General features: G+C 43.4%; 1 protein-coding gene across 2 annotated transcripts in view; it reads left to right on the forward strand.

Annotated features, from left to right (window-relative positions):
• Positions 1-19,111, forward strand: part of KMT2B (lysine methyltransferase 2B) — a 694,916-nt gene that overhangs the window by 125,925 nt on the left and 549,880 nt on the right. For both annotated transcript variants that reach the window (XM_085615911.1, XM_085615910.1), the window contains exon 7: positions 8,557-8,805. In XM_085615911.1, the coding sequence (XP_085472037.1) occupies positions 8,557-8,805 (249 nt within the window). The remainder of the gene's footprint in view (positions 1-8,556; positions 8,806-19,111) is intronic.

The raw sequence follows: 19,111 nt of genomic DNA on the forward strand, positions 1-19,111 counted from the left end.
TTACAGACCTTGTAAGAATGATAGGCAAAGTGGGTCGTGCTGGGATTCAAACTGGTTTCTGTAGATCTCTGGGTGGGACTTAAGGGAAGTGAGTCAAGTGAGGATTAACAGCCTATAAACTAAGCGCATCTACATTACAGTTGTGCCCGCAATAGAATGTTTTTTAACCTGGGACGCGTATTGTGCACTTAACAGTGCTTGTAGAGGGGAGCAGCCCAATGGAGACATGCTGTTGTAACAGTACAGCACAGCAGCTTTCAAATTCGTTTTGCATGTCCATTTGTTTTACATGACAGCCTGCTTTACATTAAATTTTATGTAATGATCAAAGCAGCTATTCACAGGGAAATATCTCGCACATTTTACATTTCTCCCCTTTATAAATAAAGAGCGTTTCACAGGGATTTTTCCCCCTCAATAAATTACCTCTTCCACGTTGGCTACTAACTAGGTTCTGAACCATTTGCCGGTCCCAGGGCTAACACTACTAGTGCTCTAATGCTTAAGGCGGGTCAAGCACCACACCACCTGTGCTGTGGTATGCTGATATGATAAAGCCAAGGACTCTGATTGGTATTTTGTTTTAAGGCACTGGGGTAAAGGCTGCGACTCTGGCCATGCAGGATTGAAGTGCCATGGTTGCTGATGAGCAATCTAATATTGTTTGTGCTGGGCATTTTGCACTAGCATAACCCTCTCCACTCTGACCTTCCACAGCCAAGCTCAATTCAGGCAATGTGAGCAGCTGCTTTGGGGGAGGGTGCGTAAGCACTGAAAAGGCCTCAAATTAATATAACAGTAAGACAGGCCTAGTTTACTTTTGATACAGGGCAACAAAGGGATGCATGGTGGAGCCGCAAGGTTCGAGGCATGTGGGCTGCTGAATTCATATCTGTGCATAGATCGCCGCCTAGTGTTGGGTCCGGATGATTGCACATTGTTGTCCTGGAAGAGTCTTCGAAGTATCACAAGATAGGTGGCTCCTCCCCTGGACTACAGTACGCATGGGCATCCTCTCCATCCTCAGATTGTTTTTTTCTGCCATTGGGTTCGGATGTGCTCATCTTAGCTCAAGTTAGGAAAACTTTATTTAAGGCCAAAAGCCTTTAGATATCGTCGGTATTGTTTGCGTTCGGTATCGATAAATTGTTATACTTGTTCTCTGACTTATTCACCCTTCTCAGACCAAGTTTCGGTCAGAACATCGATCGACGTTCGAAGATGGAATCGAGGACTCCCTTCAAGAGATGTCCTCTGTCATGCGAAATATCCACACATCGATGTCCATCCGGTGTGTAACAAATGTTTATCACCGGATCATGATGAGTCCAGGTGTATGGCCTGCGCCCGGTTCTGGTCGAAGAAGACACTTCGGAATCGACGGGCGGCTAGATTGGAGGCCAAACAATCGGCGCCTAACCCGGTTAACATATTCAGCACCGAGGATGAAGAAGTCGAGAGCGTCGAAGAGATAGACTCGAGCCATGCTTCGGAGCATGAATCCCAATATGACGACGATGATTACGTTATTTTCGAGGACGAAGACGTCGTCGACGAGGTAGGAGACGACGATGAGGCACTTGGGGCCAAGGAAGATGGCTCAGGCGAGGAGCTAGGCCAATCCGTCGATGCGGAGGCCGAAGGAGACAGTCTTGATAAGGCTCAGGTCGAGGGATCGCCTGTGGGCCTTACCCAAGATCGGTCGGATCGTTCTACAGCCCCGCCTCAAGGCCCGGCTTTGAACATTTCAAAAGAGCCAGAAATATCAAAAAAGACTGGAGTCGATTCCGTGAAATCGAAACCAAAACCAGCACTGGTCAAATCGAAACCGAAAGTGCAACTGGTTCAGGTTGGATTGAAGGCATCGAAGCCCTCCAATCCGTCGACACAGAAGGACGTCGGAGCCAACCAAAGAAAGAAGGACTTCGGCACCGAGAAACAGAAGAAGGCCCTCGGTCCCGAGAAGACGCACCGGCCTATAGCACCGAAAGTTGGGGCACCAACGACCAAGGTCAAGGTGGTCGATCTGACTACATCAACACCGAGGAGTGCTGAGACTGCCAAAATCTCGGATCAACAGGGCGTCGTTCCCAAACTTCGGATCGAAAACCCTAAGGCTGGAAAGACACCGGAGACCGCGTCGAGGCCTGTCTCCAAAGAGCCTGTCGGTTCCAAAGCACCGTCTGCATTCACGTTGCAACAGGTGTCGGAGTCCCTAAAGCGCATCAGGGAACGGGCCACTCTCGAACCGAAAACGGGTCCCAAACCGCACAAGGTCGCAAAGGCTCACTCGGCGCCGGCACGGATCAAGTTCGGATTGCCACCACCAGGGGCACCGAAGATGTTCGAACTTAGGAAAAGTATCGAACAACCAAGAACAGGGCCCACGGAAAGAACCGATGTCGAAGACTCACAGGACCAGTTTATCGACGCCGACACTGGTAGGCTGTTCCGCAAGTGGAGAATTGTTCCCGAAAAGGCTTTGGACTCATACAAGATTCCACTAAAAAGGAAAATGGCGTCGGGTTCGACACCACCATCCTTTTCTCCCACACACTCTGAGGCGGATGCAGCAGAGGGCTATATTGAGGATGATACCACTTATCCTGTGGATAATGACCCAGATGAACAACAGCAAGACCAAGAATGGGGAGACCCTAATGACCCAGGAGACCCACAAAATGCTCCTGACACTCATCTTTATCATATCAAACCATCTCCCACTGAAGATACTGCTGCTTTTAACGCCCTCATTGAACGGGCGGCTGCCAATCACGGAGTGGAACTTCATTCTGACTCTGTGGAGGAGGATTACTTAGTGGACACGTTCTCCACATCAGAAAGAACGGTCAAGACTCTACCAATGTTAAAAGGGGTTATTAAACATGCTAAGGACATCTTTAAGGAGACAACCAGGGCACGGGTATTGAATCAGAGAATAGAAAATAAATACAAACCAGCCCCAGGAGACCCAGTGTACATTAAGGGTCAATTGCTGTTGGACTCCATGGTAGTTTCTAATGCTCGCAAGAGAGCTAACTCGCAGACTACAGGTGATGCTCCTCCTCCAGACAAGGAGTCCAAAGTGCTAGAAACATCAGGCAAAAGGATAGCAGCAAACATCTGGCGCATTGCCAACACTCAGGCACTCCTGGCCCGATACGACAGGTCACACTACGATACCCTAGAAACACTGCTAGAACCACCTACCAGATGAATACAAAGATGGAGCGGAGCTCCTCATCAGAGAGGGGCAACTCATTACAAATGCGTCCATCAAATGCGCACTAGATGCAGCTGACACTGCAGCAAGGGCAATCAACACTAGTGTGATGTTGAGGAGGCACGCATGGCTGAGAATATCAGGTTTCAAACCTGAGATTCAAAATAATATCTTGAATCAACCAGTCAACCCAGACTTTTTATTTGGCCCGAGGTTGACGCTACACTGGAAAAGATTAAAAAGGACACTGAAACTGCGAAATCTATGGGGGCTCTACAGTCGCAGCAGTTTCGGATTGGCTCGTTTCGTCGCCCCGGGAATAGAGGAGCAGCTAGAGGTGAGGGGTCCCAGCAGCAGCACAGTAAAGGAGGTACCCAGAGTACCTATAATAAAAACAATAGGGGTGGATATCGTGGATCCAGCACCAAAGGCAGAGGACGAGGACACAACAACACCAGGTCCTCCGCCAATAACAAACCGTGACGTCTTGTCACTGCCCCCCGCCCACATTACACCGGTCGGGGGGAGGCTCCAACAGTTCCTGCCAGTCTGGAGATCCATCACCACAGACAGGTGGGTCAGAGAAATTGTCCAGTACGGTTATTGTCTGGAATTAACATCCAATCCACCCAACATACCACCAAGACACCGTCCTATGTCTGCAGAGCACTTGACATTATTGCAGCAAGAAGTACTAAGTATGCTGCAGAAAGACGCCATAGAGCTCGTGCCTGTGGAACAGCGAGGGTCAGGGGTGTACTCTCTGTACTTCTTAATCCCAAAAAAGGACGGGTCTCTCAGACCTATACTGGACCTGAGACCTCTCAACCAATACATTCTGTCAGAGCATTTTCATATGCTCACCCTCCAGCAGGTTCTGCCGTTACTCAATCAGGGAGACTTCCTAGCAACACTGGATTTAAAGGATGCGTATTTCCACATACCCATACACCCATCACACAGAAAATATCTCAGGTTCACTCTTCAAGATCAGCATTATCAGTTCAAAGTCCTCCCTTTCGGAGTAACGACGGCGCCCAGAGTCTTTACCAAGTGCCTAGCGACAGTGGCTGCACACTTATGGAGACAGCGCATTCACGTCTTCCCTTACCTGGACGACTGGCTTGTTCAGGCAAAGTCGGCCAGGCAGTGTGCCAGCCACATATCCCACACCATTCACCTTCTTCACAGCCTGGGATTCTTACTGAATTATCCAAAGTCACATCTTCAACCCGCCCACGTACGGCAGTACCTGGGCGCGACCATAGACACTCTGGCAGCCAACGCTCAGCCAAATTTAGTGAGGATCAACCGCATGCAACTGCTGATAAAGAAGTTCAGACCTCAACGCTCCCTTCCGGCGCGAGTGTTCATGCAGTTGATAGGCATGATGGCCTCCCGCATCTTCATAGTCCCGCACGCGAGACTACATATGCGCCCGCTTCAGGAGTGCTTGGCACGTCAATGGAATCAGACTCGAGGACAGTTGAAAGACCTAGTGTTGGTGAGCGGTCGGGCATACAACTCTCTGCATTGGTGGAATCCACAAAACCTTTGCAAGGGCCGACCGTTCCAAGAGCCTGTTCCACAAATAATACTGACGGCGGACGCGTCTCTCCAGGGATGGGGAGCTCATGTACTCAATTACACAGTGCAGGGACTATGGACGACACAGCAACAGAAGATGTACATCAACCATCTGGAACTGATGACAATCTTCCTGGCGATGAAGGCATTCAAGGTACACCTGTGCAACAAAGTCGTGTTGATCCGGACGGACAACATTACTGCCATGTACTACATACAGAAGCAGGGAGGAACACACACTCCACAGTTGTCTCATCTGGCTCAGAGCATGTGGAGGCGGGCCATTCAGAGGAACATGTTCCTCATGGCAGAACACCTCCCTGGCAAGGACAACCAAATGGCGGATCTGCTCAGCAGACACAGCCACCAAATGCACGAGTGGGAGATACATCCATCAGTACTCCAACCGTACTTCCAGCAGTGGGGTCATCCAGAGATAGACCTGTTCGCCACAAGGGAAAACGCAAAATGCCAAAGCTTTGCCGCCAGGTTCCCGCATCCACAGTCGCAGGGCAATGCGATATGGATGAACTGGTCAGGCAGCTTTGCGTACGTTTTTCCCCCAGCGCCATTAATACCGCTGGTGGCACGCAAACTAAGGCAACACTCAATGACACTCATCCTGGTTGCTCCAATGTGGGCACGCCAGCCATGGTACACCACGTTACTAGAACTTTCCGTGGTGCCGCCTCAGACTGCGGCTAACCCCCAAACTTTTAACACAGAACCATGGCGAAATTCAGCACCCAGATCCGCAACAGCTGAACCTGGCGATCTGGCTCCTGAAGTCTTAGTTTGGCTACCTAAACCTGCCTCCAGAATGTATGAATATAATCAAGGAGGCCAGGAGACCCACGACCAGAGCTTGCTATGCGGCTAAATGGAAAAGGTTTGTCATTTACTGTAAAAACAATGACATTAATCCGCTGGATGCATCCATTCAGAACATCATCTGTTACCTGTTACACTTATACCGATGCAATCTGGCATACAGCTCCATCCGTATACATCTAACCGCAATAGCAGCCTATCTTCAAAACAGGCAGCACCTCTCTTTATTCAGAGTACCTGCCATCAAAGCCTTCTTAGAGGGACTCAAACGAGTGATTCCTCCAACACACCCACCGGCACCAGTGTGGAACCTGAATGTGGTCCTCACCAGATTGATGGGTCCACCCTTTGAACCTCTACATTCATGTGAGATTCAATTCCTCACCTAGAAAGTAGCTTTCTTAGTGGCAATCACTTTGTTGAGAAGAGTTAGTGAACTCCAGGCACTAACCATTCAAGAACCATTCATACTGGTTCACGCAAACAGGGTTGTACTCCGTACCAACCCCACATTCATGCCTAAAGTGATATCTCAGTTCCACATGAATCAGACTATTGAACTGCCTGTTTTCTTTCCAAATCCAGACTATGTCGCAGAGAGAATGCTCCATACACTAGATGTAAAGAGGGCCATCATGTACTATATAGACAGGACAAAGGATTTTAGGAAAACAAAACAACTGTTCGTTGCCTTTTCTCCACAACACAAGGCCAACGCCATTTCCAAAGCAGGGATAGCCAGATGGATCGTTAAATGTATTCAAATTTGCTATGAAAAAGCTAAACGCACATTAACGATTCCTCCCAGAGCCCACTCCAAACACAAGTTAGGGGCGTCCATGGCTTTCCTAGGGAACATTCCTTTAGAGGAAATATGTAGAGCAGCCACATGGTCCACTATACATACATTTACTAAACACTACTGTGTAGATGTGCATTCAAAACAGCAGGCAGCTGTAGGACAGGCTGTTCTCAAGACCCTTTTTCAGACTGCTGCAGCTGGCACGGGCAGCCGCCGCTAATGGAGGGACTGCTATATAATCTATGCACAGATATGAATTCAGCAGCCTGCCTCGAACCGAATATGCTACTTACCAGTATGCATCTGTTCTTGGCATGTAGGGCTGCTGACATTCATATCGCCCACCCTCCTCCCCGGCGCCTGTAGCGGCTGCAGCACTGAATTACTGTATAGCATGGTCATCACTTACTGTATCTACTCCATCACTGCCACAATGGCGAAAAAATCTGAGGATGGAGAGGATGCCCATGCGCACTGTAGTCCAGGGGAGGAGCCACCAATCTCGTGATACTTCGAAGACTCTTCCAGGACAACAATGTGCAATGATCCGGACCGAACACTAGGCGGCGATCTATGCACAGATATGAATGTCAGCAGCCCTACATGCCAAGAACAGATGCATACTGGTAAGTAGCATATTCGCTACTTGTGAGGTGTCCGTAAGCTACCAGTAGCTCGCGATTGACCGATAGAGACCCCAAGCTACATTGTATGGAACAAGGAGCGTAATCTTTCTGTCCCATAGCCAGTCATGGCACAATGACCATTTTACACCATTGATCAACTTCAACATTTTCTCCCCTTCATTCCTAATGAGCAGTATAAAGCTATCATTATGTCCTTGGTTAATTCAAATCTAAATTCTGAAAACACCTTAGACTTTTGTTTCAGAGATCTTAAAATAGGCAGAGAGATGGCAAGATCTGGCCTCAGCCTCACAATACAAAGACTTAAATTCCCATGTGTTAACAGACTGACAGTGGCTACTGGTCTCTGATTTCTAGGATTCTTCTTGACAAAAAGGAATGAGAAGATACCTTCCCAAGTCAAGGGGCTCTCAGAAGGATTCTGTCCAGCACCTGTCAATGTTAACCCCTTTAGAGTGGAGATGTTGTCCTTGCCTTTCTTCTTTATGTTCCAGTCTAAAGAAGCAAGATACTTGTAAGTTGGTAGACCACTAGGTACTGTACATGCAACCCAGTGAGCACAACACTCTGAAGTACAAGATAGCTGTATGCTGGAATCTCACAACTTCAAATCGAGATTGTTGATGAATCAAACACAGTAACTGCTAGCCAGCCTTGGGGAACACAGCTGTCCTGAGGCACTTTTCAGCACAGCTCATGTTACAGCTTTCTGCTTAGATCCTCTGGCTCAGGGAACTACAATGAGGAACCCAGCTGTAAGGCGGATGCTACATTCAACCTTGTTGTGTTCAACTCAAATGCACACCTCCCCAAACAGGCCTGTAGTAGACAAATGTTGCCTGCAATAATGCTGTCACATCTTCAACATAAAGTCCACCATAGTGGGGACCACATCAGCACATCACTCCCTAACCTTAAGAGGCGACCATGCAATACTCTTTGGTGTGTGAATGGGCTGATACCAGGGATTTGGGTCATAGGCCTTCAGACCCATAGCCACATTGAATCATGGCCAGCTTCATCCCACTACTATACATTTTTTTTAAATCTGATGCGCAGACCTGTACTTTCTAATTTGTTCCTATTAGTGGATGAAATATTTTCACCTTCTTTATCTCCAATCCTCAACTATTATGTGCGCCGGTCCTGCCACCCACTCTAACTATCTTTATGTACCCCTTGTACGTTTTTATCCCACTACTCCACTATGTGGCATGCTATTTTAGAGATCACCCATGTTCAACTATTTTAGAACGAGAACGCAAAAATAAGCGACTTATGTGCTACATAGTGGGGTGTGTTTTGTGCCTGTTTGGATAATATGGGGTGGCCTTGTGGGAACTGTCCAAACTCTTCTGCTGTTGGGGACTCTGAACACTTTAATAAGTAGAATTGTGGGGTCATACGGATTCTAAACTGCATGCTTATATAATATATTACTACCTACTCTGCTTTCTCGTCTGTAGGTCGTGTGTCGCGTACTGCTGGACTTCGGGAAAGCTCTGATGACACTGGGGATGAGGAAGTGGCTTTCTGGAAGAAAGAGTGTGAGGAAACTGCCACCGAAACCTCTGAGCAGGACCCTCTACTGCAGCGCAAATCTGCTCGCCGCTGTGTGAAGCAGCGACCTTGCTACGATGTCTTTGCTGAGTCAGAAGAGTCAGAGCCTGATTCAAAACTGGGGACGAGCACGAGGAAATCGTCCAGGGAGTCAGGTAACATTCCCGCTTCGAGGGCTCCTGGCAGCGACCTTTCTGGCTACTCAAGGGAGGTCCGTGCCCGAAGGACTTGTAGGAATCCTCCAGGGGGTTTCTGAAAACTTGACCATTGGTGGACACCAGGCAGGTGTCCAGAGGACAATGCATAAATCCTGTTTAGTCTGACATTAATCTCTAAAAGTTCAGTGTCTATAGTCGTGTGGATTCTCATGGCGGTCTCTGGGCAGTGAAGTCACTCGCAGGAAATTGTTTTTGTGGATTTGGGATTGCACCGAAGAAAACAGCGACAATCAAGGGATATCTGCTCTCAGCTGAAGGCACACTATTACGATCATAAGTCTGTTACTGACTAACTCCATGTTGCTTTGTTGAGGAAACCCCTTTGGTTCGTTTATAATGATTCAAACGAAAACTTGGTCTTTTCATTGCGATCTTAAAGTGCTCCCTGGTGCATTGTTGTTAATCACTGTAATCACCTTGTCCGGGAAGTTGACGCCCTGTATTACTTTTGATTGACGGTATCTCATAGACAGCTGCAATGATTTTGAGTACATGCTGCTTGTGTAACTAAATGGAGTTAAACAATGCTGAATGTTTCATAGCTTTAGTCGAGGTGCTCAAAGATTTCCTGCAGTGCACCAGGAAGTGCTCATATATCCCCAATCCCCTCCATTCCCAGAATAGCATTGTGGATGGTGCTGGAAAAGGTGCCTGAACTATGACCATAAAACACCTTGCCGGTTTCCTTTGCGCCCCTCTCCGGCCTCCTGTGATCTCCCCCAGTTAGTTCCACCCCCCAGCCCCCCTTATCGGAATATTCTGCCAAAGCATATCCGTCAGATGTGTGCTCACTTTTTTTAAACTTTGAAACTACGGGGTTTTAATTCACCCTAATATCTTTTTCCCGTATTTTGAATTCTTTCTTGCTGAGATTTTGTCAAATATGTGGGTTTCCACGGAGTCTACAGCAATTGTTTTAGCCGGCTGGACCTCCTTTTATGTGTATATTTACAGATTTATTCTACACTCCAGAAGGGATGACTGGTCTTTGGAGGTCCAGTGTCTGATATAATTGTTGCCTTTGCTTATGTAGAGGAAACTGGTGTTGGGCACTGCGTTCTGTTATACAGTAGACCAGAAAGCACTTCTGTTTATTTTAGTGTTTATTTTCATAGCTTATTGTTGGGAAGCTCCTGGGGTATTCTTACTTGCCCCACATATTACCTTTAACTTGCCCAAGTCTGAACTTTTTCCCTTCCTTCACAAGCTTTGAAGGCTTATTCAATGTTCACACTTTATTGAATTTACTATTTTCCTCTTCTATTGTACCTCATCTGTTTCAGACACACAGTTGATCTGATGAGCAATAACTGCATATCATAGGGAATGCCACACTGAACTATCTGAGGCTTGGTTTCCCCCTCTGTTGATTCTTAGACTGTGACCTTGATGCTGAGTTCTAGTGAGTATCCTGACTTTGGAACCATCCAAGATTAGTTCATTTTAGCCTTGATACTTGAATCCAGATAGGTCAAGCCTTAACTGGCAATTACTCCTTCTCATGTCTTGACAGTAGACACAATACTAGTATTGAAGTCCTTCAGCACTCTGTGTTTAATCGGCAAGTCACGGTTTTGATGCTTGAATAGTATTAAAAATTCTTAATATTCGACTTGGAGAACAGCAAGATTAGCAATTTTAATATACAAGGCCAATTCTTATTGTTTGGCACACCATGGTCTTTGGAATGCCATATTTATCGCTCTTAGGTAAGTCAGCAGGCACTTCCACTATGATGGAAATGCCCTAAGAAGGCTCTGCAAACCAAATTGTGTATTTTCTCTATTTTGATCGTGAGTAAATGTTTGGAGACCTCTGGGTATGGATGTTTGAGTGCGGGTGTTGTCATCTGCAATGAATTGTCATCTAATCGGAGCTTAAGGCCTGTCAGCCGCTCCTGCAGCTTCTTTCCGCAAGCCAAGGTCTCGGCCTAATGTGTTGTCATAAACTACTGTGTTGACACTAGCTTTTCTGAGCCTCATGGACTGTTAGTAAGAGAAATACATCTGAAGAGACTAAGGAAACTCTTACATTATTTTTTTTTTAATTCATCTTGCTTGGCTATAATAGAGCTGAGGCTACTTTTTCACTCCTACCAGCCCTCCTTGCACTAACAGTTGATCTGGAAAATGTCCTGTTAGACGCTTCAAATCCTGCTCATCTTCTAACCTGTGCAAGTTGTATATTTTGGTCAAGTGTAACTTTATCTATGTCCAAAGCGGCAAGCAGTGTTTTTTCCCATTGTTTGTCTGTTCAATGTAAACAATGTCTGAATCCTCCAGTAAGTGCCTAAGTTAAATGTTCCTTCTGTAGGTAGCTGCTTCTATTTGTTTTCATTCTCAGAAGAGAAACAGCTCTTCTTGCGTCCATTGTCCTTGATTTGCATGATATGCAACAGAAGAAAGTTTATCAGTTACATTTAGCAGTTCTTGACGTAGGATCCAGCAGTCCTACTTTCCTGTAAATTCAGTCTCCCTCAGCACTTTTACTTAGCCACTCACTGTGTGAACGCCCATAAAGGTTATCATTTTTAGCTTTTATAGCAAATCACGTCTCCCAGCTCCCCTGGTGTTTCCTGCTTCATATCTGTCTTGAGAAATATATATCAACTGCCTATTGGCACAAGTCTTCCCACTCTCCCAGCTGATGACCTTAAGTTCTCTAACCAATTTAAGTAAGGAATCAAATTAAATTACATGGGGTTGGGCCTTTAAGTATTGTGGGTTAGAAAAATCTGATGACACACAACCTGGCCATCACTGGTCAAATTACTCATACGAGTCTTTAGTTTTATGCATCAGTTTGCCAGCATTGTATATTAACTTAAAAATATTTTCATTTTCACATCAGCTTGAATTTGCCTGCTAATGAGATTATTTTCCACTGATTTGAAACCAAGTCCAGGAGACTAACCTTGCTTGTCCGTACAGAAAATTGATCTTGAATTTGAACTCAGTCCGTACCGATGGAATATTCTCATGAAGTTTCTCCACCTGTGGCTCTCAACAAAATGCTCTCATTTTTCAATCTGTGGAGCTTCTTTACATTGCTGGTTAACCAAATTGGCAAGCTCTGTACCGCCTTTGTGGAGCAATTTGCCCATCAGCCTTGTCCTATGTGATCTGCGCTTCAGTGAGCTGGAAGGGTCGAAGGATCCAAGCACATCATCCACAGTTGCCTGATAAATGAGGAAGCTAGCATGAAATCGTAAAATAAGATTGCTTTTACACCCCTTTTAACACTGATAATTGTCTCACTTTCCATAGACACCATGTGAAAGGAACTGGACAGGCCCCTAACTGGATTGGTGAACAATGACCATATGGTCAGTTTTAGCATTCCCTAGGTTGGGAGTCTCCTTATGGTTTGAGGATCACTACATATCCTTGCATGGAAGAATCTGCAGGCAGTGGGTCATGTGCTTGTAAGGTATAGGTTATCATATGAGGGAGCTTGTGGGGAGTATGTGCGGTGTAGTATAGTAACTTTGTTGGTAGCCAACCATGTATTTTTGGACAGCAGGTCAGTGCGCTCTCCTCTCTGATTTTTATTAAGGCAGAGTTGGTAGAGTGGATGGGCCTTGTAGGTGTCTTCAAGAGGGTGTGATAACAAATTCCTGTCTAGGTAGGACTCAACGTACTGACTTTGGAGGAACTACTTAAATGTGTAGCTCTCCAACTTGATATATCAAACTGATTTTCTACAATGGATCGATGTAGGTTGAACTTTTTTCCAGTGATGTACTCACTCTTCATGTAAACCAGATAGCTCTCCAACAGTCTCATCAATTATGTGCAGCTAGTGATGGCACAGTTGAGACCCACTAGTCCCTTGAATGGAAGAAGAAATATGAAATTTCATGTAAAATTCACAGAGCACTAGGAGTAAAAAAGGACCTGTTGGTGGTTAGTTTCGGAGAGTAACGATTATTTAGAGTCCGTTTATGGAATGTAGTGTTAACTGGGAATATGAATACCTCTGTGATTGGCCATTTTAGGTTCTTAACATTAGTTTCCTTAACTTTGTCTCCAAAATCTCAGGGTTTTCTGAAGGTGATAGACCATTTTCTGAAAACGTCTGTGTCAATTTGGGTTTGAGCCATCTAGAGTTGGTCCAGTTGCAGAGTTTTGTATTGAGACTTGATATAGGTAATTGAAGCATTTAGGAGAGTAGCAGCCAGTGTGGCATGCAGGCTATTGAGATGTTTACCGCAAGAATCTGTTTTGCTCATGTACTTGATGTGAAACCCTGCTGGTTTCTTCGATTCTCAATGTATTACACAAGTGACTAAATGACAAAATGAAGTTGAGAAGGAGACTGATCAGGTGGCAGGGCAGACTGAGATAAATAATGAAACTAGTGTGAAACAAGCTCCTCTGGTCACTGATGATCCGATAGTTGAAACGAAAGTTAAGTTTTAGCTCCCTTAGAAACCTTGAATCGAAGCTATAATACAGTAGTTGGAAGTCCTCATGGTGTGTACCCAGGTGAAGTTTACTGTGACTAATGGTTTCGTGTTGACGGTATATCAAAGTTTGGTCTGAGAAGACCCGATAGCTATCGAGGATAAATATTCAGAATTGTGTAATAAAGATTAATTATCCTGCAGAGGCTTCAGAACACATTCTTTTAAGGCCTTAATGAATCTGATGTGACTGAAGAATGTTTTTCTATTGTTACATGTCAGACAAGTATTCATTTGCAAAATCTATCTAGCAAATGTAGAGTCCAGGGATAGCCTCCAGCCTTTGAATAGTGAATGTTTCATTCTTTTATTGGTTGCGCAAAGGACTTGATGAATTTGAAGCAAAAATCAAGTGCTGCTGTAATTTCTTTGCACAATTCAATGTGACCAAACATCAGACATCTTCCATTGCATTTCCTTTTCAATGGTCTTTGTTTGCCAGTGGTATCCCATCCAAAGTTACCATTGCATACTTTATCAGAGCGAAATCATTTTGTGCTGCTAACATGTAATCTGAAGGTACACCACAATGACTACTCCCTAGAAGGTAGCTCTTGAGCAATGTGACGAGCAGTCTTTTAAAGTTTGTTTTCATTATTCATGCTGGTTGCAGCTGCTGTGCCACTTGTATTGAAAATGTGTGCTGTATGTTGGGAATAGAGAGGGCAGGCTATAAGAGTAATCGGTACACTCTGTAACCGATTCGTCTTTATTCACTGCCACTTCTCTTCACAACAACCCACCCTTCAGTTTCCACCTCTTATGTAGTTAGGATAATGCCATTCTACTTGAGGCTAAGAAACTGATTAAAGCAACTATTTGGGGACACATAGGAGGCGGGCCAGGGTGCATGGGTGGACTTCACGTTTTAAACATAAGTAACTGTAGCTTATGCATATTTTCCAATGCAGTCCTCAAGGTGTTGCTGTTCTGGTACTCATGGATGGAGGCTGTTGAGGACTAAACTTACAGAAATGATTACAGCAGGTATGTAAAATTCTTTCCAGAGAAGCCAAGGAGCGTTTTCCTGAAGAAACACTCTTAAAATAAAACATGGACTTAATGAAATCTTTAGTCTTGTGGGGTTGCAGTGCGGCGGGGAGTGGGGAAGTGTTTAACTTCAGTTCACCAAACAGTAATACTATGGATGAAGCGATCGCTCTGGGGATAATGGTCTTAGTCCATGCACCTGATTCCATTGCATTTGCAGGTGCCTTCTCCTTTAATTTGCAGGTGTAGGATTGTGACAGTCACCTTACACTGTTGCCAGGAAATAAAAATTTTAATGTTTCATACAAGGCTTTGTCATTACCAAGCCTACTTCTCTCTGGGGATCCTTACTTTACATGAACCATAAGGGTGGGCTGGAGATTGCTTTTATAAGGATATAAACTCTAGTGGGTGCCTAGAAAAACCCTTTCAAAGGTGTTTAGGTTTAAGATTTAAACTGTTAATCTCTAGCAATCCCTAACATTGGTAATATGCCCAGTTTTCTGTGTGCTTCAGTGTTCAGAGCGCCACTGAAGTTTGAGATGTTTTTAGCCATCTGTATGATCTTGGGGTGGTTTACTAATGTTGTACTGATAAGTTAATTTGCTTACATGTATGTATTAAATAGTTTTTTACACTCATACTTTTAAAATATTGCAATGTATTAGTGTATAAAATTTGTTTTTAGCAGAAATGTAATACTTTTAAAACAATAGACTATAAAATACCGAGGGATACCTATTACACATATGCACACCAGCTCTATTAAAGGGCATCTCTTCTGCTGTCCTACTGTTCTGATTTGTAAGGGTGCTGTTTGTTTGCGTTTGATCTTCTGAGGCAACATCACCTTTTAACCTCTTAAATTCCGAGAGTTGTCACTATCTGCTTTTGTACAAAAGGAGGCCAGCTGTTCCCATGTGACGATATTTTATTTGAATTTTTATGCAGTGCTGTTTATCACGTACGCTATGTCACCACTTTTTATAGTGTTTTATAGAATTTGTTCAGAAAGCTACATTTAAGGTACCACAACATTTAGTGATGCAGAATAAATATTTAGACCAATGTTTGGCAGTTATTGTTTATCGCAGTGGTTGCTAGAGGTGGGGAACTTTCCAGTGACTAGTGCAGCTTCTAGCAGAGTAGATTAACTGGCAGACCTAACACAAAGGACTTCAGCCTGCACCGATTGATGGAACGGACATTTGACCAAGATTTCTGTTCACATTTTGATCTCCTTAAACCAGTAACTTGGGGTATTACAATCCGAAATCTGAAAAAGAAAACCGAGTGTAATGTATAGGTGTTATCAGTTTGTTCCTCCTTGTAGCTGCTAAAACATATCACAAACATTGTACATGGTACATAGTTTTATATGTTGTTTTTGTATTATGCTAGAGTTTTTGCCTGGATGAAGAACTGCAGAGTGCCTCAAAGCCCATCACATTCGATAATGGACACTTTTTATTTTTTTAGATTCCAAAAGTTTAAAATTTTGTTTTTTATTTCTTGTTGTTTTCCTGTTTTTGTTTCCTTTGCTATTACCCCACCTAGGCTGAGATCAAGGGATGAGAATATGAAGGTATATAGCTTTGTGTAGCATTTTAATATCGGCAATAAGAAATATGTCTAGTGTGTAAATACCCATAATCCTAGGGAATACTGAATTTAGCAAAGTTCTCTATTGCATTGTAAAGAGTGAATTGCCTGATTATCCTGCTTAAATGCATTTTTCAGAGAGGCTATAAAAAGTGTTTATTTCTGTAGGAGGCACACTTAACACAAGATTAAACCAAAACATACCCTAGTCCTGAATTTGCGTTGTGAATACACTCCACTATGGCTGATAAAGTATTTTAAACAAATTAAAACTGGACAAAATGGATTTACATAATCAGTGTTTTTGTGCATGTACGTTCATCTATGACTCCATCTTACAGGCAGTAAAAGGATGATCCTGCAATGTTAGCAGAGGTCCTATACTTTTTTACTTGTCATTGGCTTTTCCATACAAAAACATTTGTTTAAACACATTGAGTATGGGTAGGGCAGACCAGAGTTCATTGAATCCCCAGAAATGCAGTGAGTAGGGTCTTATTAGAACATCTGATGTATGATTTTTAGATCTTCACTGAGGAGTGTGAAAGTGCTGCTGTCTGTAGCCAGCAGCATTTTTTTATTCCTAACCGAACAGCTTCCTATGCACGTTTAAGCAAGTCAACTCCTAGTCTTTGATAGAATAAAGTACTTGTTCTGAAGCAGCAGTGTCTACTTGTTGGGGGAGGGAAAAGGGTCTGAAAAGCTCATCGCACCACTTCCCTCCCATTTAAGGCAGTGCTCCCCTTCAGCGAAAAACACAGCTGAACATTACTGCCCATCTCCACCTCACAGTTTGACAGAAGTGTTATCCTGCAGAAAGAAAAATGAAGCTGAAAATTAATTTTTTGTAATATTTGTAATTAAACACATGTTTGAGGTGTAATTTGTGTTTTAGGCAATAAATGATTGAAAGATATACTTGTATTTGGCACTCTGTTCATCCCTCTAGCAAATTCTTGTAACATAGAAATGGAGTTTGTATACAATTTCATTGAATGGATCGGACTGTTAGTACTTCCAATGTTGACAGAGGAGGGACCTAATCCACATGGCGGTAGTAGTTAGTCCAGTGTCAAATTTGTTTTATGCTTGGTGAAATCAGAATGATGTCTTCATTTTGTCAAAAGTTGACCTCTTTATGACTAGGACACATCTTCTGTAGAATATATACATGCAATCTGAAGAGGCAGAAGAATTGATTACTTTTAAGAATACTTTTTAATTTGTACTCTGCGGAATTCAATCAAATTAGCTTTGGATTATGTAGCAAATGTTCTAAAATCATAGCCAATATGCCTGTGTGGAGATTATGTGGACATTATTTAAGTTAGGTACTACTCTTCAAACTTTACTTTTTGCTCGGAGTTAAAGTTCCTTGAGTTATTCAATGTTTGACAGCTCATCAATTCTTACATTGTAGTCCTTGACCAAACTCAAATGGTTTGCAAACACAACAGTATCAGGGACTTGGAGAGCTTCATATGTATTTGGCACATAATCACTTCCAAAGCCCTCCTTTAAGAGTTAAACTATTTTATTTCTTAAAGGAATGTAACTATTTGACACACACACAAATTTCCAGATGGATCATAAGACTAAGTCAGGAACAGTTTTGATTATACGAGATGGGCATAGGGCTCAGATGAGATCCAGAATTATTAGGGTTGGTAACAGGTGAAATAATTGTGGCATTCCCAAGATGATTTGGTTTCGTAATGGTGGTAATGGGAATGGAGCCAGCTCGCCAATAATTTGGTTTGGTAACTGGTGTTTGTGGGTAGGGAGCTGAACTTAGAACACTTGGTTTGTTGATGGCAGAATTTGATGTACAGGTCATACCTGGAACACTTTGTTTGGATACATGAGTGGCATGTAGAGAGGTAGACTCAAAATAATTTGATCGAGATGAGGGTAAAACTTAAGAGTATGGCAACACAAATAGTAGTTTGGGTCAAGTGGGGCCAAGATGAGTTTGGGAACACTAGTTTGGTATCTACATTCAACTGGACAAAATAGCAGCAGAAGGGCTTTAATTGCAACTTTTTGGAGTCTGTTGATGGCTTCTAATGTTACACAAACGTGTATGTATGTGTGTATATATATATATATATATATATATATATACACACATAATTTAATATAGATTATAGTAGTTCGATTTATTTGCCTTTCACCATACATATTTCAATTAAGTAGCTAGTGTTTTTTAATTGGTATTTATGGAGGCACCACATCATTTCACAGATCGTGATAGTGAGAATATTCTAAATATGATGCATCTACTCAACAATGGAAGTCCGCTTTTAATATCCTATTTAAAATCACACTTCTGCAATCCTTAATCGAGCTACCTCATAATTGGGTTGTCCCTCCTTCATTCCACATTGCCATTGCTTGATGACATCGCAGAGCCACTTCAGAAATAGGTTAGAAACTAATAGGACAATACTATAGGTGCCTTAGTTTGTGCATTGTCACTAAAATACATGGGGGGGGGAGGGGGTGCGCTCCACCTCGGAGACCTGGGTAAGATCGTTTTACAAGTGAAGTCCATCTAGACCCTTACACATTCATAGTCACACCTCTAACTTGTGAAATCAAAACTATGTAATTGTTTCATAGACTGTTGCTTTCATAGCCCAGTGAGATGAGATAAGAGGTGTGAACCGTAGTTCCTGCTTAAGTTAAACAAATAGCATTGTGGCTGAACAGGAGTGCCAAATCCGACTGAAGAGCCTAATTTCATAAATGGGGCTGCCCCTGGGGCATTACCATGAGCACTTGAAGCATTGTAATGTAATTGTTGCATACCATTCTTTGTACATGTTTTATTTTTCACTTTTCTTAAATAAAAGCTTTAAATCTGATACAATTGCTTCTTTGCATAATGTTCTACGTGTGGTAATGTGATGGCCATGCCTTCATTAAGTGAGGAGGGTGGGGGGAGACACTAATCCGTAATCATCTTCAATTTGATGAATTTGCACATTTGTAGGATTTCATTTGATGGGATTTGGAGCAAATCTGAAAAGCATGCTATTTCATTTGGAAAATGGTTGGCTCGTAGTATTCCTGCATCCTACTTAGGACTTGATTGTAATGAGTACAGCCCTTAATATATGGGACCTTAGAAGTCAGTGTCCATGAGGAGGAGTGCCACTTAGATGAGCGGTATCAAACCCATTA

This window comes from Triturus cristatus, chromosome 7 (assembly GCF_964204655.1).
Source record: "Triturus cristatus chromosome 7, aTriCri1.1, whole genome shotgun sequence".
Lineage (NCBI taxonomy): Eukaryota > Metazoa > Chordata > Amphibia > Caudata > Salamandridae > Triturus > Triturus cristatus.